The following is a 23700-nucleotide window of genomic DNA, read 5'->3' on the forward strand; positions in this document are numbered from 1 at the left end:
TTACAGTATAATTACTCAGATGGGAAGTCTAATGATCCACTTGTAACACATACGCATTCCTTAAAGCCTCACTTCCCAAATACTTACAGTAAAAAGTCTGGAATGCTGTGTCCAGGTTTGTACAACAATTTGATAACCACTTAAGAAGTGCTCCTGGAGTATCAAGGATCACTTTACTGTTTAAAACAGCACAACACTTGAACATTCCTGAAGTTTCTCTACAATGTGCTGTGAACCAAGTATTAGTCATATAATTAGACATTAGTCTTTGTTAACTGTTTTTTCCAGCTTTCATGCTTATGGAAACAAACAAACAAACAAACAAGAAACAAACAAAACCAACAACAAACAACTGTTTGCCTGCAAGAGTGGAATATGAAGATACTATTTTGAGTGACTGTTTCAAGGTTGTTGTGCAGGTGGAAAGCTAATTTTTTTTTTTTTAATTCTGTAATATACTTTGAATCCTAAGTTCCTAGTGACTTTAATAGTTGTTCTTTAACCATGTGGATCACAATAGGGAATGTGATCAATGGTGTGACTTTGATGCATTAACTTTGAAAGGCAAGTGGTCTTTTCTCTGAAGAGGCTCAGAGATGATCAGAGAAAGTATAATGAATGCTTAAATAAGATATGTTAGTGTGTTTAGAAAGTGCACAAAAAAACATGTCAGTGATGTATGCAGTCTCCTGGACAGAAGCTTACTTGTTTCCTACCCAAGTCACTGATGCAAAATGAGCAAGTGAAGCTATTCCCAGGGGTAAACAAGCAGTAAGTGGTTTTAAAACTTTACATTTTTAAGAAGGCTAAGTGACTGTCAGTGCAATGCATTTTATTGCTTCTTGCATTATAAAGGATTTGGTAAGCCATCTACCAATAGGTATTGGTAGGAAAACTAGTTCATAGAGAGCCAGTCCCAGGATTATTGTGGGTGGTCAGGATGACTGTTACTGAAAGACTGTGGAGGTATTGTTGATGAGTGTATTTGTTCTTTGTAGAGGCCTCATTTCTTCTTGGTGTTGCCTGTTTCTCAGCTAAATTGGTGTTATCTGGTCAACCATTGGTATTTTCTGTTCAGTAATGATGCAACAACCTTACCAAATCAGGGGAGAATCTCTTTTTACCTCAAAAGTTTTACATATTCCTGCCACGTAAAAAGACACCACACAAAGTTCTATTAACTATGAAAAGTTAATACAGAAAGTCAGATTTATTTCTTCTGAATTACTTCACACCCCTAGATTTAAACTCAAAAGCTGCCTACAGTTTCTCTGTTCTAAAATAATTTTCTGAAATTCAGTTCATCCCCACAGATTATTTCTGAAGATCATCGTATGACTTATTACATTGACAGGATTTTGTGGAACGATCCTTCTCAACCTTGGAATCTTGACTGGTTCAGCAAACAGATCATACCTTTTTGTCTCTATTTTTTCCACAAAAATATTTCTTCTGTTATCAACAAGTCTTGTGAGAGATTTGTTCTTAGACAAATACTGGCTCAAGCCTTCTTCCGTAAGAAATATTCCAGACTAACTTCAACAGTAATAGGCAAAACTGTCTTTTTATAATGTGTGATGTTTTGTCTAAAGTCTAAGCATCCAACAGAATGTGGTACATGTTCATTGTGTGATACCTCTTCGAAACTGCTAATGTCTGTGATAGAGTGAAACTGTCCAAATGCTGCATCATCTTCAGTTTCTTTTCACCTCAGTATAGAGGCATTGTACCTTCTTAAGCGTCCTTGTTGCCAGAGGCTTAACCATCATTAGACATCTTAAATATGTGAAGCTATTGCCCACACATGTATTTTTAAAATAGCAAATTATAGGGTTTACTGTCAACACCTTTCAGGAATTTCCTTCAGGAGTAAGATGCTTTCAATTGGCTATTCGTAGTGCTGCCTAGGAGAGGGAAAACTTTACTTTTGTTTCTTCATTTACTGTATTCTAAATATGTTCCATGGAATGCACTGAAATCCTTCTGGCCTCCTCAAGTCTACCCAAAGGTAAAAAGAACCACCTTATCTGTTGCTGAAATGTTATTTTTCAACATGAAAAATACCAAATTATTAGCAAATCAGGAGAATCTTGTCGTACTTAAAACTTCAGGACAAGGGAGATTCAAATCTGTTTCCTCTATTTGAAGTGTAACTCTGAAAACCAGTAAATGTATTGTTGCAACTTCAAAAGTATTAATTTATGAAATAATTAAAGAATAAGGTATCAGTTAGTTCCCTTGAAAAGTTTTGACCTGCCTCTAATATATGTAGAAAGAATAATGCGGCTAGTATTTCCTAAGTGGTAGTCATTACCATAAAAGAAATCAGTAGCTAAAGATTTCTGCTGTACCTTACACTAAGACAATTTTGTAAATTACCAAAAGAGACAGTAACTGGGGAGGGGGAGCACCAAAAGAGTAGGAAATTTGTGATGAAAGGAAATGGAGATCTTCACAGAGTGTAGCCAAGACTTGAGTACTGATGGTTGAGTGTGGTATCTAATTTGAGGAGGGGAAGTAGAGTAGTGGAAAGATTTGAGAATTGTGGTGAATCAAAACTGGGCTTCCCAACATTTTGGATGCTATTGGGAGAATATTGAGTTATTGCTGATGGTCAAAAAGGGATAAGTCCGTTTCATAACCTGGTGTCTACATACTGAAGTTATAGGCCTTCTTACAGAATGTACCAGGAAGACAATATAAGTGTGGCAGTCTGTGCAAAGAAGTTATCAGTAAAGGCACACCTTTCTTGTGAATTGAAGCTTTGCTAGAGTTATCAATTATTTTTTTCATCTACAGGTCAGTACATTACTTAGTGATTCTTAAAATGTCTTAAAATATCTGGCAGAAATTTAAGCGGCAGAATAAAGCTGCTGTCTTTTGTCATGTATTTCTTGAATGAAGCACATGGGGACCTGTATTCCACTTAGTTTTTAGTTGTTCCATGTACTGACCTATGATGACCTCAGTCAGACTACTAGTAATCTCAGTCACTGCTTTCTGAAGATGAGTAATCTCCAGTGGATGAATGGAATCTGATAAATGTTTGCTTTAACAAGAGGGGGTTGGCCCTATTGGGCCTGCCAACATACTTTTCTTTTTTTTCCTCTTTTTTTATACTCATACCAGTAGTCCTTTTTAAATAAAAAATTATAGCTCAAAATTATAATTGGGACAGGTTGTTTTTGAAAGATTTTTCTGGGCTGACAGTTACGGAGAGCTGGTTTAATTTGAGGAACAAAAAATTTAAATGTGGTTAATTGGAGAATGCTTTTAATTAAACATGTCCTATTTAAAAAATTTCCTAGATACACTCAAAGCCTGAAATGAGTGCATGTTGAAGTAAAAATTCATATGTTTACATAAAAAAGGGGGAGGTAAGGCAAGGGATGGTAGAAAAATGCCTTAAGACAAGTAGTGTTTTCTAGATAGTGATGAGTGGGGAAGATAAAAATGAGTTAACATAAAATTAAAAAAAAAAAAAAGTTGGAAAATAACTGTCATAATCAAAGTTAAAGAGATTTTGTATGTTTTGATTTTTTTTTTCTGTTAAAAATATGTGGCTGAAATGGCTAGTACTTACTTATACACTGATCATTAAGTCTTCATCACTGAACCTTAATAAAAATCTTTTTGATCTTTCCTATTTCTGTAGTGAGCTTGCACTCTTTGACCATTTTCTAATAGTTGATATTCTAAACATGCAGGTACTATTCTTATTTATTCTTTTTTTCTGGTGGTGGATTTTTTTGTTCCATCTTTTCTGAAATAATCCCTTCTCCAACTGCAGTGGTCTGCTAAAATTTCTAGGAAATACACTGCAGCTGTCTGCATTACATCTTGATCTAGGAATGACGTGCTTCCTACCAATCTTATTTAGACCTCTATGTGAACACAGATATATAGAGAAATACACATTAAAATTATTTAGGTTATATTTAGTGTGTTTTTATATAAACATGAAACAACATAACTGTTCAGTTTTTCTGAATTATTATTCTAGGATCAAGACAACCTTTAATCCAACAATCTCAGCCTCCACCTTATTCATCACCTAGAGATGCTCCCCCAGACATATTGTTAGATTCTCCAGAAAGAAAGCAAAAGAAACAAAAGAAAATGAAGTTAGGCAAGGATGAAAAAGACCAGACTGAAAAAGCTGCAATGTATGATATCATTAGTTCTCCTTCCAAGGACTCCACTAAGCTTACATTAAGACTCTCTCGTGTAAGATCTTCGGATATGGACCAGCAGGATGATATGCTTTCTGGTTTGGAAAACAGCAGTGTGTCAGAGGGTGATATTCCTTTTAATGTGCAGTACCCAGGACAGACTTCTAAAACACCCGTTACTCCACAGGATGTTAACCGCCCACTAAACGCTGCTCAGTGTTTGCCGCAGCACGAACAGACAGCTTTCCTTCAGGCACAACAAGTGCCTGTTTTACAACAGAACACTTCAGTTGCTGCAAAACCACCTCAAACTCCTGTGGTACAGACACAACAACAGGTTTCGCAACAAGGAACTATAACGTCCTATGATGAAGTAGAGTTGGATGCATTGGCTGAAATTGAGCGGATAGAACGTGAATCAGCTATTGAAAGGGAGCGATTTTCAAAAGAAGTGCAAGATAAAGGTAAAAGGATTGTGTGTGTGTATACACTATATAAATTATATAAATATATATATATATGCATATAAAACCCATATATATATATATAAAAAACCTTCCTGTCATTGTCGCATAGCTCAATGCTGTTTACTCAGTGTAGGTTTTTCTGCGACATTCATCTCCATTCCCCTCCAACAATGAACTGTTTTCTCCCATATATGCATATTTTTAAATCTGGTATTCTTTGTTCGGGGTCTTAATCGATGGAAAGTGAAGTTCTTATGTTTAAAAATTCTTTTTAAGCTACTCTTATTTTCAATCATGAGACTGAATGAAGTACAATTGATGTTGTTTATAGTTTCTGAAATCCCTGCAGTACCGTAAGTCAAAATCTGTAATAAGTTTTGGTAGTTGAAACATTCATTAACTACTCATGTTGCCTGATTTAAGAAAACTCCTTTATCTTATTTCTATTCATATCACTGTTTGAAGCTAATATGAAGGAGGTGGTAAATTGAAATAATATCTATCCATTTGACAGCAGTATAATGATTGGGTAATATATACTGTTATGTTATCTTCAATATTTGTTCATTTGGATATTCACTGTTATGTAGGCATTACAAACTTCAGAAAACTACCATATCTCTATATGGTCTCTAGCAAAGAACCAGGTGAGCCTCTGAAAAGTTTTCTGTCCACTTCAGCAGCTGTATTGGTTGCCTTAACCAATTTCCTTGAATCTGTCCTCTTGGGGCTTTTTGTTTTGTTGATTTGTTGGTTTTTTTCCTGTTAACTGGTCTGAAGGTCTTGGACTTCAGAAACCGCAAAAATAGATGCAAATCCCACACGTAAATCTTGGGGTTAAGATGTATTTTATACTGGATAGTGATAGGTTAACAAGCATTTTTCAGACGCTTCATCTATAGTGTGTTTAAATTTTAAGAAAAAAATCTTTTATAGTATGATGCTAAATTATTACGGAATTCCAAGAAAAATCTTGCAGAGTGGAAAATGTGCACATTCTTATTTTGGAAGTTTATAGGTGAAAATGGTCATTTTTTTATATATTTGCACAGATGCAGCTTTAACCAATAGAGCAAAAATTTTCTGTCTATTGAAAGATTTTTCTCAGTTTTTAAAGATGCTGGGGTGGGGAGAAAAAAGAGAGAGGGTTATGTGTGTGTTTGGTTTTATAATGTGGTTATTGCAATTACTAAAATATTTAATTTCTCATATATTTCTTATTTGCTATCAAAATCAAGTCTTTTTAGGAAACATGTTTGTGACTATATGGAGAAAATGTGTGCTCAACTCAAGAGATCTCTGCTTTAATTTTAATTTAATGAAATGGAGACTTTGTTACTTTGCTTAAATCTTGTCTATAAATTTTAAGTTTATTGATGGAGAGCTTACGGTTTGGCTCGTAATACTCGGCAAGCTACTTTTATATCAGCAGACTTCAAGTAGAATCTCCAGCGCGTTTTAGCTGAGAAGCATCTGGAAAAATACACTTTGTTTTTGATGGTGCGCAGCAGCCTTCAAACACTTAGAGGAAGACTAAAACACACTTTCCCTTTTGTTCTGGCTTTCAGCAAATGTAGAGCATCAGTTCTAAAGTTTGTGTACTGTGATTACATAGCCATGGGCAGGCTCTGATTTTTTTTTTTCTTTTCGGGAATGTGTTTTTTATAGAATGTGATCTCTCCCCTTCAGCACTGCTCAATAAGGATCTTCCCAAATATGGATTCCAACCTTATGCTTCCCTTCTGCTTCCATCCTCTGGCGGGTCTTAGTTATTCTTCAGTTCGTGCAATTGCTATGAATCAGGTGCAAGTGTTAACTGCCTTATATTGGAACAAATGATCACCATTTATTCACTGGTGTTAAGTTGCCCCTACAGCAGACAGCAGGTCTTTTCACTTTGCCTGCTGAGGTTTCATAGAATCATAGAATCCTAGGGGTTGGAAGGGACCTCGAAAGATCATCTAGTCCAACCCCCCCTGCCAGAGCAGGGTCACCTAGAGCACATCACACAGGAATGCGTCCAGGCGGGTCTTGAATATCTCCAGTGAAGAAGACTCCACAACCTCTCTGGGCAGCCTGTTCCAGTGCTCTGTCACTCTCACAGTAAAAAAATTTTTTCTGATATTGACCTTAAACCTCCTATGCTCCAATTTGTATCCCCTACTCCTTGTCCTATCACTGGTCATCACTGAAAAAAGCTTAACTCCATCTTCTTGACACTCACCCTTTACGTATTTGTAAACATTGATGAGGTCACCCCTCAGTCTCCTTTTCTCCAAACTAAAGAGACCCAGCTCTCTCAGCCTTTCCTCATAAGGGAGATGTTCCACTCCCTTAATCATCTTTGTGGCTCTCTGGTTTCAGCCATGAATGAACAGTATTGAGTAGAAGGATTTTTAGCAGTCTTGTAACAGATTTCCTGAAAACCTGTCACCTTGGAGAAATTCTGTTTTTTCTTTGGTAGCGGCTTGGCTGTTGCATCTATGTTTGTATGATGTCTACAAGTTGATACACTCTGGGATTGTCCTAGTTATAGCTGCTTGGTTTGGCAGCTTGGAAAAGACTTCCTCTGTTGTTCATATGGGAATACGTCTCTTAGAAATATCTCCAATAACGCCTAAATATATAATTAATTTTTGCAAAGCTGCATCCTGCAAAAAAAGTAAAAAGGCATTTGTGAATTTTTGTGCATATGCTGTAACTTCAGATCACCTTATATGAAGAAAATAGTGTGATTGTAGCAAGTTCTTAGTCTTAGTCTAATTAGAACAGGAAGGAATGGTGCTAGCTCATGCTTTACATAGTAAGCATCCTTGTAGAGAACCTGCTCGAGATGCTAGCACATGCTAGAATCTGCATGAAAGTATCTTCGCTGCTTTGATAATCAAGGCATGGAAATACATATTGCAGTCACACTACACTTTCTGTGTAGGCACGTTTTTTGTCTTCCATTAAGTACTTAGAGTAGAATTGTAATTTTTGATAGAAGATGAGTGGTGTCTTCTGCCTTCTTTTTTTTTTTTTTACACATGAAATCTCTGTACTACTATGCGTCATCAAAAGTTTTCATAGGCTTTCCTTTTAAAAGCTAAGGCTTTGGTTGGATATGACATACTCTTTCTGAGGTTTGGAACCAGTAGTGTGGTGGAACTGGTTATACCAGCGGAAAAGCAAGAGAGCTTTTTGAGGGAGATCTGGCTAAAATTTGTACAAGTGCTACACTTGACTAAGACAATGCTAAGGTCTTTTATATTTTTTTATGCTGAGGTCCTTTTATATGGTTTAGTACAAATGGAAACTGGGCTTGGAGCTCTTTGGTAATTATAGTAATCTCTGTAATAAATCATTAATTCCAGCAAAGCTTTGAGAATATTTAGCTTCCACCAAACAAAGTCTTTCAAAGTGGGAAGCAGTGTCTTTTCTCGGAGGTGGAACTAACACAAGGTTTTGCACAGGTACCTTCTTCTTCAAAAGGCAACGTATCTTTCTGGAACCTGATTTTCATAGTTTTACCGGATGCAAAATCTGGCAGATTTGACCTAATGCCTATCAAATACGCATAAGGAGTGATTTTATAATATATAATTTTTGCCTTGTGTCTGAGGGCTTTCCAGAGGTCTATTTGTATAATTCTAACCTTTTTCTCTATTTGGACCTTGGATTAAGTGGATTATGTTGTCTTTTCATCATGATAGACAGGTGCAGATTTTGAAAAAGTTGGTTTCATCTTTGTCCTCTGTGTGAATGGACAAGAGTCCATCTTCTCTTCCTACTTTTTCCATCAAAAAAAGTCTCTCTCTATTGATTAATTTTGAAATTAATTTGTACCTGTTAATGAAAGGAATAGTTGGAGATTTTGGAGATCAAGGCACTTGACATCAAAAGTTACATTCTACTACTTCTGTTACATTTAATAGCCTCACAACAAATAAGTAAGAGTATGAAACGTGACATACCTCAAGTCTTCAATTCCCATTGCCCCCTTCGCAGTGGTCTCTATAGCCTTATCAGATAGGCATTGTCAATAGATACTCTTTTGAAAGGACGTGTGGTATTACAGATAGATCCAGGTATTATTTATTGACTCAGATTATCTGAGTTGGAAAAAAATGTCATTTGGAAGGTCTAACACAGAAAGGCGTATTTTTCTGCTACAATTGACAGAAAGTGAACCATCCTCTGCTTAGGTGCATTGTAATATTTAGATGAAATAATTTCTTTAGAAAGGTAACAAAGCTCCACACACACTTCGGTCTCTTCTAGTCAACTTCAGTAGTCACATTTCCTGTACTACTTCTTTCTGTTGAATACTTCTGAAGACAAGCAGATGTCCATATTCTGAGCATGTTTTGTTCACTTAATTGGAGTCATGCTTTGTTCACTTTCTGAAATTGACTACTCCAAGAAAGTACAGGAAATACTGTAATTCTTAGAAAATTATGTCTTAGGAACTTCTCTTCTTCTCAGGCATATTTTTTACCTTGGTTTTGTGGTGGCAGCTGTTGACAGAGAAATTTCATTTTGGTAAACTCAGTTCTTTGTGTTAACTTGTGCTTTGCCACTGTTCAGCCACAAGTGGGTTGGTTTTGTGTATGGTCAAGTAGTCCAAAGCTAGACAATTACTTGGGATCTAAACCTTTTCTAAAACATCAAATCAAGTTCTTTTTGTTGTTAAAGATTGAGACCTGCTACTGAATTAATTTTCAGGTTTCAATCTCACATGATTTTCTAGAAGCCCCAAATACTGTGAACTAGAAATATTTAAGATACTAATGTTAAAGGGGGCTCTAAGTCTTCTTGGAAGGGGAAAAAGAAAGATAACCTTGAAAAACAGAAAGTAACCCATCTTTTTTCAGAGACTCTTTCCCAAATCACTTTAGGCTTTTATTTTATTCAGATTTGCTAAATTTGAATTTGACCTCTTCTATGCATACTGTTGTGTGTTCACTTTTAGGTTTTAGACTACTTCAAAGACGTTTTATATAATGCAGCTGTCTTAACAGATTAAGGAGTTCTGCTTTTACTTGAAAAAGTTCTGTGGAGTGATTTAGAGCAGTAATGAAATCTTTAATCACTATTTCATCAGGAGGCTAATATTTTTTTTGAAACTTAAAAGCATTAGAAGCATTTTTAAAATGAGACAAACCTACTCCTATATGTGGGTTTTTTCCCCTATATATTTTACCTCTGAGGTTCCATTTTACCTAACTCTTTGGAATCTTACTGTGGATTCTGTGAATTAGGAAGAAGTGAAGCTGTAATAACTTTATTTCCAATAACTGGATCAGTTAGGGGGCATTTGGATGCCTGCTTGTGGGCCCTTCTCTTTTAGTTCGTTCCAAGCCCATAGCAGCAGAGACACACATCCCAAGAGTGTGAATCTGCTGGAGCAAAACTCTCAAAACTACAGTTCTAGGTAAGTAATTCTTTTCTCTACCTTTTAAGTTCTTATCAACTCCTCTGCCTTTCTCCCCATGACCCATCTCCCCCAAAATATCCCCAAAGAAGCAGCTAATAGGAGATCACTAATAATAATGAATCATTTGTTTAGGTCTGATTTTGTGTAACCAAATAATGAAATGACAGAATCTGTAATTGTTTCCAGTATATGAGCATTAATTTCCAAAATTATTTTATAGGGTTGTATTTCCTTAAAAATGGATTTACAAGGGTAGTCATTTGTATAGTGATCTTGCAATTGACAACAGACACTAATACTAGAAGGTGAATGAGATGGTGTAAAATATAAAATATTGAGTCTCTACGTAGCAGGAGAAGGGGATTGTGTATTTGTGTATACAAGCTTTCATTACATCTGCATTTCATAGTGTGATGTAATGAATGAAACTGGCACCTCATATAGCTTTCCCAGGAAAAGCAGTTTGGCAGTCACTAGTTCCTGTAGATTAAAGCATTGGGGTTTTTCGGGTGTGTGTTCAGACATGTTTAAAGAAAAACAAGGGAAAGAAATTCCTCTTATAACTAGAGAGATTGCAGTGAAGTAGAGCAATGTTTCCATCTATCTAGGAAAAAATACTTTATTTTACTTTTTTAATAAATAATTAAGTACTGACTGATAGAAAAATGTGGTGGGTTTTGTTGAGGTTTTGTTTGTTTGGGTTTTAAATAAAATAGAACTGTATTTTTTGAATGGTGTTTCCTTTGTCTTAGTGCTCTTGTGTGACATCAAATCAAATTCCCCGCTTTGTCCCAGGTGGTACTTTACACAGAATAGTGTAGAAATCAGCTCTTGTAAGCAGGTGTAGAATATAACTAAAACTAGTTCTTTGGGAAGAAGTCCATGTTCTAATCTGTAGCATAAACTAAGATTAGAGAATTAAATATGGCTTGCAGGTAGTATATGCCTTTGATTGTACCTGCTAGATGGATGGAATTACTTCCAGTATTACTTAACCAGTAAGGTCTTAATTTTCTTCTGAAATGGTCACTTCTCTATAGTGGATTTAAATCTTGATAAAGAAATGGCATGTAAAATTATAAATCTTATTAAGAGTTTAAGCCCAGCATTTCTGTATTTTATAGTCATTAAGTTCCCTCTGACACCAGCTTTTTTTTTCATTATCGTGCAGTATAAATGGTACTGGATTTAGCTAATTGAAGATATTTTGTGTGTAAAGTATGTTGTCAGAATAAAATCAGCATCTGGAAGGGAGATTTATAAGTCATTGCATATTTCTGAAGTTTGCTGTTTATACAAATAATTAAAAACTAATCTGATATGTTGATCTGTAGGTGATACGTAAAGTAAGTAGTTGTAATTAAGTCTACTGTTAGTGTGTTTAGTTTTTCTTGTGAAATTAGGTGCTGTATTGTGTATTTCAAAGTAATTATACTTCTAGTTTTGCTCAGATATTTTAATAACTGAGTTTACAAAGCTATAATTCTTCACAAATAATCAGAATTTGTTCTGACACAAATGCTAGGATTTATCTATGTCATAAATAAGTTAAAATCAAATTGTCAAAACAATATTAAATTCAGGGAGGTTAAGTTACAGTTTCCAAGCACTATATGTGTTAGTAGACATTCTTAAGTAGAAAAAATAATGATCATATTTAGTTCTCTAGTTACGCTGATTACATTATTGTTACATTAGAACAAAAAACCATTGCTAAAATTAAAATTCTGGAGTCTGCTACACCCAAAGTCATGTTGGAGGCTTCTGTAGTCTTTTTGTATTTTGCTCTGAATGAGTGTGGATGTTTCTCCTGTTGGGCTTTCCTTTTTGCACAGTGACAGTGCTGATGGGAAGCGTTTTTCTTGGTGGTTCGATTCTTTGTTTATTGCAGTGTGTCCCTGGTGGGAGGTCGGGTGAGAGCAAGCTGTCATGATCAGTAATGCTCAATGTTTTTGAAGGAGTAGAAAGATAAGAATGGTTATTTACCCTCATTCCATTGAGACATTATCCATCAGTACTATTAAAGTATTTTTAAACCTTCCCTGTACCCAGATTAAATTGGTTGCTTCAGTTTCAGGGCAAAGATGGACAGCTGTGAAGAAATCTGTGAAAAATAACTAGGAAAGAAAACTGTTTTCAGTAAACATAGATTTGTTATTTAGATGTATAGTTATGTGTTACCTGTTGATAATTTCTAACCTTGACTATTAGCTTAAATAAGATAAGCATGTAATTGGCCTCTGGCTGATTTGTCTCTCTGACATTGTTAAAATAATGGAAGGATTGACAATAAGTAATAACTTTTTAGGACTGGTATATATGGTTTAAATGTATTCATTGCTGATTTAATTAATACAATTAAGTGGTATTTTAAATTAGTGGAGGCATATACCAGTAATCTCTGAAGAATGTTAGAGCTTTAAAATATAAAACCCCTAATTGTTATGCTTTAAGAAAAGAAATTTTGTATTAAGAGTCATCAAAATGGTTTATCCACAGTTCAGCATTACAGTGTAAATCTGCCTTGTGGTTCTGTACATACACTTTTAACCACCTTGGATATGAAGTGTCTAATTAAATCCTTTACAAGTTGTAAATGGGAAAGTGATGATTTATCTGTTCTATCTTCATAATAATTCAAGATAATTTGGAAATCTCTGTAATCTAAAGTGTACCGAACAGTAGATGTTGCCATTCTGCTAAAATGAATCTTAGTAATCATGCATATGGATATTATTTAGACATGTTATCTTTTCACAGATATTTACAAAAGGGTCGTTTTAGTTTGCTAGGACAAGCAGTTCTGGAAGTTTTTAGGCCGTCATGCTATTTTACTCATTGGCTGAAAGAGTTTAATCTGGGATTTAGTGTCAGAATGAGGGGCAATGGGTACAAGTTGGAACACAGGAAGTTCCATTTAAATATGAGGAAGAACTTCTTTACAAGGAAGGTGACAGAGCACTGGAACAGGCTGCCCAGGGAGGTTGTGGAATCTCCTTCTCTGGAGATATTCAAAACCTGCCCAGATGCAGTCCTGTGTAAAGTGCTCTAGGTGATTCTACTTCAGTGGAAGTGTTGGACTAGATGAACTCTAGAGGTCCCTTCCAACTCTAGCAATTCTGTGATTTAAGCCAATTAGCAGGTTTGCAAGAAAGCAGTAACATGAGAGACTTAATCCCTAATGCTGCTGTCACTGCTGATTTGGAAAGTCTTCAGGTTAAATGGAAGAATGCAGATACTTCTTTAATACAGAGCTCACTTCATCCAGCTGCTGTCCCTAACACTTGCTAAGCTTTGAAGCACATCCACTTTCAGGATGATTATTCTTCAGATAACTATTGACAAGCAGTTTCAGCAGAAATACATTTGAAGGTGTCTGATTATTCCAGTGCAATGTTTTTTTTGCACAAAGTTTCCTCAGTAATTAATTTCTAAATCTGAAAGTACTCATCATTTTGACATACAGATATTTCCAAAGATGAAGGCCACAATCTGTCTCCAGGAATACTATTCATAGAAGAACAAGTGAGAGATAACTGCTTCAAAATCCAGCTAATCTTTTTTTCCATTTCAAACTTGTGGTTTCTGCAGTTTTTCATTTCTTGTACCACAGTGACCCATTTAATTTGGGAGAACATCTCTGCTATTTTTTTCAAGTAAGGTACCTTGTGAATCTTTCTTTGAGTACCAATGTGCTGCCTTTTGGTGAGCGTGTTGCAACATAAAAAAAAAAAACCAACATCCGTGCAGATTTGCCAAGCCAAAAGGATGTGTATGTATGACAATAACTGGGATCACACTGTGCTCTGATCTGTCATAATTTATTTCAAGGAGTGGAACAAATATCAATATCTTTTGCTTCTGCCTACATTGTTGGGGGAGGAGGAGTGAAAACTGTTTCTAAAAAGAAAATCTGAAAAAACAAATGCGGATATCTGATCTCATATAGTCAGAAAGCTCTTCTACTGTTACTACATACTTATTTTATTATGAAAACTGTTACAAAGAGTGAAGCAGAAAGACCCCAAACTCACTTAATGGGTCTAAAGAGCCTGTGTGTTCAGAACTGTGGAAAGCTTTGAACCTAGTTCAGCAGGATTTGAAAGAAAACATTAGTCTGATATTTTGGCAAAGCCCTAGATCTTGATAATACAAAGACATCATACTATCTGTGGAACAAGTTGGATGAAGCTTGCATACTGATGCCTTGAAAGATCCGAAGTATATTGTGAAATATATTGATGGGTATTGTGGAAGTTCCTGAGTTCACCTGTTTGTCAAAACCTGAAGGGGTCTTGGAACTCATGCATTAACAAAGTAAATGTATGCAAGTTGCATAAAATTGACTGTAGAAGAGAAGATATGAAGACATCTGTTTTCAGAGGGTAATTACTCTCTTCTCACCTCTCTAATTCTCTTTTGATTGTTCTCATGTATTTCAAAGTGAGTTCAAGATTTTATAAAGCCCTTGAAGCCCAATTCTGTATTTCAGCATTCAGATTTCTGCAGCTATCATGACAACCTAAAACGTTTTTTTCCTCATTCAATGGAGTTCTTTCATTACGACCTGAGAAGACAGTGGTACTATGTACTCATCCTACCTTTTATGTCCTACTTCAACTTGATATTTTCATATACTTGGGCCAGCTTTTTTTGTCCTAGATCCAGAAATCTCATAGAGGCAATACAGTCATGGTCAAGTCTAGTTCTGAAGATCGCCATCAAAATGCACTGGAAATATGAAGAAATCTGTGAGTAATCTGTAACTCTGTCTGCAATTACCTTGCCATTTGGGAAAATAAAAGGAAAAGAAAACTTTGAAGATGTCCCTAAGTTATAATAGCTTACTAAAATGTCAGTGTTCAGTTGTCAAGAGAAATTAAGAAGGTGCATCAGAAGAGCTCTGTATTTTGAGGGAATATATATGCCAAGTTGTGATACAATCATCTACTTAAATGTTCTCAACTTACGATTTGACATTTTGGATGAAGAGCAGCATTTTAAGCCTGGTCATTTACAGAAGTTCAAGAGAGAAAACTGGTTCTGCTTGAATTGTTTTGGTTGTTTAATCTTGGAGCCTTCAGCATAAGGGCTCTGAAAGGTGAGTTTTGATTGATCCAGCTACAGCTGTTTAAGGCGTCACAGCTTCTGGCCATCTGCCTTGCTCCTATAGTATGAGTGGCAGGGGGACACATTTGCTTGGCTCTTAACTGACTCATTTAGCCTGGTAGGTTAATGCAAACCATCTTCACTTGTTCCTTAAGGTGATGCATTGGACAGTGAAATGCCCTTCTAGAAATGAGAAGGTGTGTTCCTTCTGCTACAGGTGTTAAGCTCAGTTAAACGACTAGGGCAGGGAACTGATAACAGTAATGTCTTAAAGCCTATTGTTAGATCTACTATCAGAGCTTTACAGGACTTTTTCAGTGTGGCTGACATTTCTGGGTTAAAATGAGAAAAATTACTGACTTTTTGCTAAGAACACAAGTTTCTAAATTTGTGTTTCAAAATGTAAAGAGTTTCAATTGAGAAATAAGGTAATAATGTGTGTGGATGTATGTGTATAAATGTATATATATAAAAGTCAAGCTTGAAACCTGTTCGTCTGGTGGAAGCTTCTACTTCATGACCATTCTTAAGACCTGTGACAAAGCTCAGTGAGGTTAAAGCCCTCTTAGTTACAGGGGGAAAAGGTTTTTCTGTCACTGCGTAGAGGTTTAAAAACAATACTAATTTTATTCAGTACTGTAGGGAAATTAATCTATGCAACTCCTTATATTAATCCAACAGTTGGTGTAGTACAGAGAAAGCAAAAATCTCCATGCCAAGAAGCTGCACTTCTGAATTGACATATTTATTTTGCTTCATGTGTCTGTCATAAAGCTGGCAGAAGTTCTTACAGCTTTTTGTTGAACTTGGAAGAGTTCCTTATTTGCAGTGACCAGTTTCTTCTTGGAGTTTATTGCATCTGTCTTTACCATCTTCCAGCCATTAAATGTTGTACATAATTTTGAGTTTTAGGAAGTTAGAGATGCACAAATATATTTGAGAATTAAATTTATAGGGGAAAAAAGCTTATTCTTATCACTGGAATTGACCGTGTTACTTCTTGTTACTGTGTTATAATGTTAATTTTGGAGATGATCCTTCAAAGTTTTAATTCTTCTAAATTGCATTCTTCTACAAATGTAGAATAAATTAGAAATCATGTGTTACAATTCTGGTTTACAGTTTGAGTGGGTGGCGTGTTGCTTTTTTTTCCTTGGAGTTTATTTCACTATTCTTTGATTGCATCCCCCTTACCATTCATCTTCTGCTCCTGAAAAGAGCTGGCTCATTGCAGCTGGTTATAATCCAGGCACAAAATAAGTTATTTTTCTTATATTGCATTTAAGGTCTACACGTTTTGACAATGCATCTCTTCAACAGAATTTCCGGCCTATGTTTAGTCTTTCTTCAAGTAAAGACTTGAAGTAATAGTCACTGATTACAGAGAAAGTAATTGTTTCTTTGACAAATTACTCAGTGATAGTTGAAAAGTGAGACTATAAGCCTTAGTACAGATAGAGCTTTTAGGTTTTCATAGCAGAAATTACTTTTAGTTTAGAGTGCCATGTTGGCAGTATAAATAGGTTGTAGTTTAAATGACTAGAACATACTTTTTTGGATACTTGCATGTGCTTCTCATTGCTGTGAATTGTTGGCTCACTTTATTTTTCTGTATTCTACTCAATTATTTTTAATATGAACTGAAAGGTTTGTTGCAGTCAGGCTCCTGATACTACATAAAACTGTCACTGAACTTTTTCTTTCATCCATGAAAAGCATTACGATATCAAAGGGAAAATACTCAAGCTTTAAAGTGTGTAGTAGCCCACCAACTAATACGTATGTGTTACAGTATAGACTCCAGCTCTTGCTACACTGGTTTGCTTCAAAAAGAAGCATGGAGTGTTGGAGTTATTTTAATTAGTTTTGGTTTTTGCTGATGTGTTCCCTGGTTAAAATATCTATGAAGTCCAGCTGATGCACTGAACCAAGTAGGAACAACCGCTGTCATAATCTCATGATAATTGCAGATCCTTGCTTAGATCATGTGTAATGAAGCAGGTTGAATCTGCAGTATAAAATTAGTATTATTCCTCAAACACTAGCTGTGAAGGCACACTTCAACTTCATCTTTGCAGACTTTTACTTCAAGCGTAATTTATTAGTTTGGGAATTTATTTATTTATTTATTTATTCCTTTTACGTATTGCAGCTTCTGTATTAGAAGATTCTCTTGGGAATCCTAGAGAGACTTGGATTTTGTATGTTTTGAAGCTGTTTTTTTTTAGTCATTAATTGGCACCTGTGATAGACTGGCAATAAATGATAGTCTGAATACATTAAAAATTATTAGCTAGGGAATTCTTGCTTTTAAATTAAATGGATTTTGTTCTCTGTGCACATACATGCTGAAGAGGATTAATAGGTGGAAGTGGAGGGGAGTGGACATTCTTGCTTGAACATTTACTGGTCTGTATATATACAATTGGTGATTTTTCTTTTTCACTTGCAGATAAGCCTCTGAAGAAGCGAAAACAAGAAAACAAACCACAGGAGGCTGGAGGTGCTACTGGAGGAAATAGAGCAGCTTCTCAGGAGACAGGTTCTGCAGGAAATGCAGCAAGGCCAGCATTGATGGTTAGTATTGATCTGCAGCAAGCAGGAAGAGCAGACTCTCAGGCAGCAGTAACTCAGGATTTGGACACCATCAAAAAACCTGAAGAAATTAAGCAGTATAATGACGGGTTTATGTGTGTTCCCCAAGAAGACCCTGTTGGAGTTCTTAAATTTAAACCCGAAAACCATCCTGAGATGTTTAGGAAAAAGTCAGACTTTGAGGGTCAAAAGATGGATATCCAGCAAAATGAAAACAGACAAATGGAATTTCAGCAAAATGAGAGCAGAAGGTTGGAAAGTAAACACAACGAGAACAAACAGTTAGAAGCTAAACATGAAAGCAGACAAATGGAAGTGAGACAAAATGAAAGCAGGCAGACAGAATCAAAACAAAATGAGAGCCGGCATATGGAGATGAGGCAAAATGAGGGAAAACAAAATAATGGCAAGCAAGAAATAAGGCAGAGGCCTGAAACACCAAAACAGAAGAGTGAAGGCAGGCCTGAAACACCAAAACAGAAGAGTGAAGGGAGACCCGAAACACCGAAACAGAAGAGTGAAGGAAGGCCTGAGACACCAAAACAGAAGAGTGAAGGGAGGCCCGAAACACCAAAACACAGACATGATAATAGGAGGGACTCAAATAAACCACTGACAGATAAGAAAATCGAAATAACTAGGCATAAACTAGATATGAAATCTGATCCTTCAAGGGTGAAACCTGAAAGTAGATCTGATCCAACAAAACAAAGGCCTGATGGGCGTCCAGTTTCTGATACACTGAGGCGTGATCACGATAGCCTTAAACAAAGATCTGAGGACAGGGTGGAGTCAGAGAGATTCAGAGGAGATCCATCCAAGATTAGAAGGCCTGAATATTTGAGATCCTCAAACAAAAATGAACATGATACTAAACATGGTATTAAATCTGATGGTTCAAAACCTGAGAAATTTGAAAGGAAACATAGGCATGAGTCTGGTGAATCAAAGGAAAGGTTTTCTTCTGGGGATCAGAGATCAAGACCTGACAGCCCTCGTATTAAACAGGAAGGCAAAGGAGATTCTAGTAAATCAAGACTTGATAAACCTGGTTTTAAATCACCCAACAGCAAGGATGAACGAAGGACAGATGGTAATAAGAGTAAAGTAGATAGCAATAAAGCACATGCTGACAATAAAGCAGAGTTTCCCAGTTATTTGTTGGGGGCAAGATCTGGCGCATTGAAACATTTTGTTATTCCAAAAATCAAGCGTGATAAAGATGGCAATGTTACTCAGGAGTCAAGGAAAACTGAATTTAGAGGTGAACAAAAGGACAAAGCAGAGAAGATTGGGCTAGTTGAAGATCTAAATAAAGGAGCTAAGCCTGTAGTTGTCCTTCAAAAGCTTTCTTTGGATGATGTGCAGAAATTTATTAAGGATAGAGAAGATAAATCAAGGGGCTCTTGTTTTAAACCTAACAAGAACAAGTCATCCAAATCTAATAAAGGTAAGATTATTTTTTAATATTAATTGCATTATTTCTTTTACACTCCTTTCAGATTTGCTTCTTCTCTGGTTAGAAATTAATGCAGACATTTGATAGTTGTGTTTGATAGTTTATATGATTGCCTTCAATAGTGCTTTTTGGGAAAAAAGTGAAACTTGCCTATGGGCTTGTCTTACTGGAAATCTTGCTACAATGTACCTGAAGTGATTTATTTACTCCAGTGCAGGTACCTAATGTGGGAACACTTAAATGTTCTTAAACTGTTCTTCAGCTAGTTTACCCTGGTAATTTGTCCAATGAGAGGTAACTGCTGCATGCATGATTTGAACTGGTGTATCTGTATAAGGGACTAGTATTACTGTAACTAAGTCAGTGGAGCTTGAGTGGTAAGAAATGCTATGCATACAAGCCTTAAGTTTTTTTTACAGTTTTAATTGAAAAATCAAATGGTTTTCCAAGGCATATTTTGACATGATGTGATAAGAACACAGTTACAAAATCCCATCTGCCTCTTTTGCACTATAACTACAACTCTGTTGGGGAGCCTCCACACTTGCTGCTGTGTGATAGTAAGCTTACAAAAAAGATCTGTGCTTAGGAGAATTCAGACATCTTTGTCTCTAGAGTCCATTGTATGTATAAAGAAGAAAGGAACTGGTAAACAATTGGCTGGATTTTCACAATAGTAATATGGATAGGAAATAAGTCAGAATAGTTTACTTGATTGATTGTCTTTTCTGTGGCTATAACACAGTTTTAACAAGATTGTTTTTCTTCTTGGTACTCTAATTTTGACTACTTTGGTTTCAGACTGAAGTAGATTAATTTCATATTGTAAAATCAATGTTACTAACTGGTCAGGGTTCCTTTTTATATTTAGCATTTAAAGCATTTACATTTCTTACATTCTCATTGAATTGTCATGTCTTGAAGTAGACAAATGAAGTGGCAGGTGAGAGAATTTCAGCTCTATGCTACGTGGTTTATTTATGAATAGAGTTCCAGGTATATAATGAATTTGAGTTTAAAATGTTTTACGTAGCTGATCTGGCAAGAACTGAAGTAGAAATCATGCCTGCGTGTATGTAACTATGTTTGTGTGCACATGTACAGAGGTGGTATCTCTGTAATGAGTTTATTATGCTGTGTCTGATCTCTGTCTACTAGTCTGTTTGTATTAACTCTTAAAGACTTAATAATTCAGGATGTGTATTACTTACTTGTAAAATATTAGCCTCCTAATTAAAGCAGTTTCTCTTTATCCTGGAAATATGAACACTTCCCCTGTCCCTTTTTGAGGTTCAAACCAGACAAAATTTCCATTTCTAATAATAGGTATCTGGAGTTAGACCTAACATTTTTACATCTTTGTCATCAGTTCAGTCTAAAGATTTCAGATGAAACCTGTATGTTCTTGACAGGGAATACTGAAAACTTTCTGATGGAACTCAGCTGTAGTGTCAGAAGGATAGGTTTTGAATTTACACAATTCTGTGTGTGGCAAATTAGTAATTTTATATGCTTTCTAAAAATCTGTCTGAAGTACTTTTTTGTAGTCTATATTGTATGTAGTTATTTGTATAGAATGTTTTAGTGATGTGTAAAGGTTTTCATGACTCTTGTCTGATTGGTGTGACTCTAATAGCTGTGTCACGCATGTACAACATTAATTTTAAAGCCAGGTTTATAACTTTTCTCCAATGTTTTGTGTATTTTTTGTTTTCTGAAGTCTTATTTCATACATGCTTTCAAATAACTTGATACTTACTTTCCAGGGAAATAAGGTGTTTGAGTCTGGTGTCAGTCTTTTTGCTATTGTATTCAGAATAAGGTTCTTGCAACTATACTAGAAGTAGGTTTTGTGCAAAGAATAATTTAACTATGTTTCTCTTACAAAGAAGGTTTTGAGCATTTAGCCAGGTAGACTTTGGAGAAATTGTATTTGAACTGAAGATATTTTTTAATAATAATGTTTAGTTCTACTTTTTTTTTTGCCCAGCTTCCTGATAACTAGCTTCTTTGGATATATTCTGCTAAATAACTAGGTGAACTCCAGTGTTTTAAGTTTCATAAGCTGAAGTCTTACTTGTCAAGAACTGACTGATACGGAAAATATTAAGGACATTGCCTTGTTCCAATTGATAGAAATAGTGTTCACTCTTTTACTCTGTGCCAGTTTTAGTATAAACATTTTCATACACTGGGAAAAGCACTTTTCATTAATATTCTTTATTTAGTTCATCCTGTATTTCCTAATAGGTTATAGCAAATCTTTTCTAGTGTTGCCTTTTAGCATTTTTCCACTTCTTACATCCCTCTTATTCCATGTAGCATAGTATATTTTGCATATCTTTCCTTATTTTACTTCCTTGTATTTCTTGTCCTTTGTTTTTGCTTTCTTTTCCATCCTTCCACCAAGAAAATGTCTTCTGGCTTTGTCACGTGCAACATCATTGCTATGATTTATCTGAAATCCAGTTTAAAACAAGAGTATTTCATCTAGGTCAAAACACAATTTAGGTAGTCATTCTGTTATAAACTAACTAATGCTCATTCATCACAAAACTCAGTCAGTAACATTGACTTTTTAAAGGTAAAATTAAAGCTTTGCTAACTGAAAGTCTGTACAGCTTTCTGCATTGTTTGAGTAAATTTTAAAATCGTATTTGTGTTGTACACATGGTGAAGGCTTGCATTGTACTGTAAAAAGACAAACAGTTTAATCAAATGCTATAGACATGTTTGAAGTTCTGTTATTATGTGAGTAGGAGGAATAGCCATAGTACACGACTATTAATATCAAATAATACCAACAGTCCCCTTTGGCATTTACAAGGAAGAAGCAACTCTTCCTCTCCCTCCTGATCTTTGAGTGTGTTTTCATAGCATTTTTGTTAAGAAGTCTTAAGGTGAAATTTTGTGACCTGTTTTGTCTACGTCAAAGTTAATTGTAACACGTTTTTCTTCTGGTTTTAATATATGTGGATGCTTTTTTCCTGGTTTTAATGCAATCCTATGCTATTGAGGGATCCAAGAAACTTTTCCCTTTGGGTTTGTGCCTGCAATGAGAAGGTCATGTTTGCTATCCTTTCTTTTCAGAGCTTCAGCGAATACCTTCTCTGCTGCTTCTTAGAGCTATACTGATCAGCTGTGTTGGGATGGGAGCTGTTAACAGTTTCAGTTACTGCATTCTGAACGAGACAGATTTCCCTTTGTTGAAGTATGAAACAGATACGAGTAATGAGAGAAACTGTAACTGTCTGTGTAAGGAGATGTCTGAGTTGGTTTATAATATGTTTGAAGAATTGCCTGTTGAAAATAAGGATCATATATGTAATGCAAATTTTAGTTCTAGGACAGACGAATGCATGTTTTTTAAGACTTCTGCAGAAACACCTTTTGGGCCTTTCAGTATCACCTAAAAGGAGTTTATTGTTGAGGAAAAAAAATAAATTATTAAAAATGTGATCTGAAGGCTATTCCTTCATTGTGTAGATTTGCAGGATTGAATTATCTGTACAAAACAGAACTTAAAACACGTTTTTGTTGCTCACTACAAGTCTTCCTAAATGTATTGCGTTCTCTGCTGCTATTATCTCAAATTTGAGGGAAGATTTGCCATTTCTTCAAGGGTGCTCTTCATACATATTCTTACAGGATCAACTAAAAAATGTACTGCTTAATCATGTTCATGTTGTAGAGTTACAACAATGTTTCTAGATTTTTCTGTGTTCCATGCTTGTGTGGTTTGTTGGAGTTCATTCTGTTGTTTTGTTTTGGTTTGTTCTTTTTAAATTCCAGGTGACTTTTTCAGAGCCTATAGTACCTACAATTTGGCATTCGTGTAACATGATGATGATCCATCTTTGAGTTCTAGCACTGCTGGAGATAGTTTAATTTGTGAAGCAGAGTAATCAATTAGGTGCTCATCTTCTAGGTAGGAGTGCCAGAAAAGGGAATATTCCAGGACAGACATTGGTAAACACTTGAGAAAGATAGCTTGTGGGTATTTACACATCAGGGAAATTTTAGAATTCACTGAAATTTATTTCCAAAATAACAATCTCTTGATGCTGAAACATACATTGATGTACTCACTGAAATCAGTGGGACAAACAGCAAGGAAATAACTGGAGTAAAAATGCATTTCCTTTGGAAAGGAAAATGCTGCAACTCAACTTGCTTACTATAGACTGTGCCTTTGAAAATATTAGCTTTGTGAAAGTTGGTAATTCAACAGATCTGAAACTTGAAATCACTCTTTGAGTTCCTCATAGCAACTGCATTTACATTTGGGAAGGCCAGAGGAATAATCCACTAAGCCTCTTGCATGTCCATGCACTGCCAGGTGGATCAATCGTGTGAAAGCTCTCTCTGAAGTTCTACAGAAAATTATGCCACACTTCAGAGGAAAAAAAAGATGTATTCATGGTTTACAGCAAGACGTTTACAGTGATTTTTCTCAGATGAAATCTTTAAAGCTTCCCT

The 23700-nt window shown here is 35.6% G+C and overlaps 1 protein-coding gene across 5 annotated transcripts in view; it reads left to right on the forward strand.

The window, feature by feature from the left end:
• NIPBL (NIPBL cohesin loading factor) overlaps nucleotides 1-23700 on the forward strand; it is a 151495-nt gene that overhangs the window by 77056 nt on the left and 50739 nt on the right. For 2 of the 5 annotated variants that reach the window (XM_051642398.1, XM_051642399.1), the window contains exons 9-10: nucleotides 4004-4636; nucleotides 17620-19212. In XM_051642398.1, the coding sequence (XP_051498358.1) occupies nucleotides 4004-4636; nucleotides 17620-19212 (2226 nt within the window). Of the gene's footprint in view, nucleotides 1-4003; nucleotides 4637-14763; nucleotides 14810-17619; nucleotides 19213-23700 lie in introns of those variants that run through there. The other 3 variants (XM_051642401.1, XM_051642402.1, XM_051642400.1) reach the window with 3 other exon arrangements.

This window comes from Apus apus, chromosome Z (genome assembly GCF_020740795.1).
Source record: "Apus apus isolate bApuApu2 chromosome Z, bApuApu2.pri.cur, whole genome shotgun sequence".
NCBI lineage: Eukaryota > Metazoa > Chordata > Aves > Apodiformes > Apodidae > Apus > Apus apus.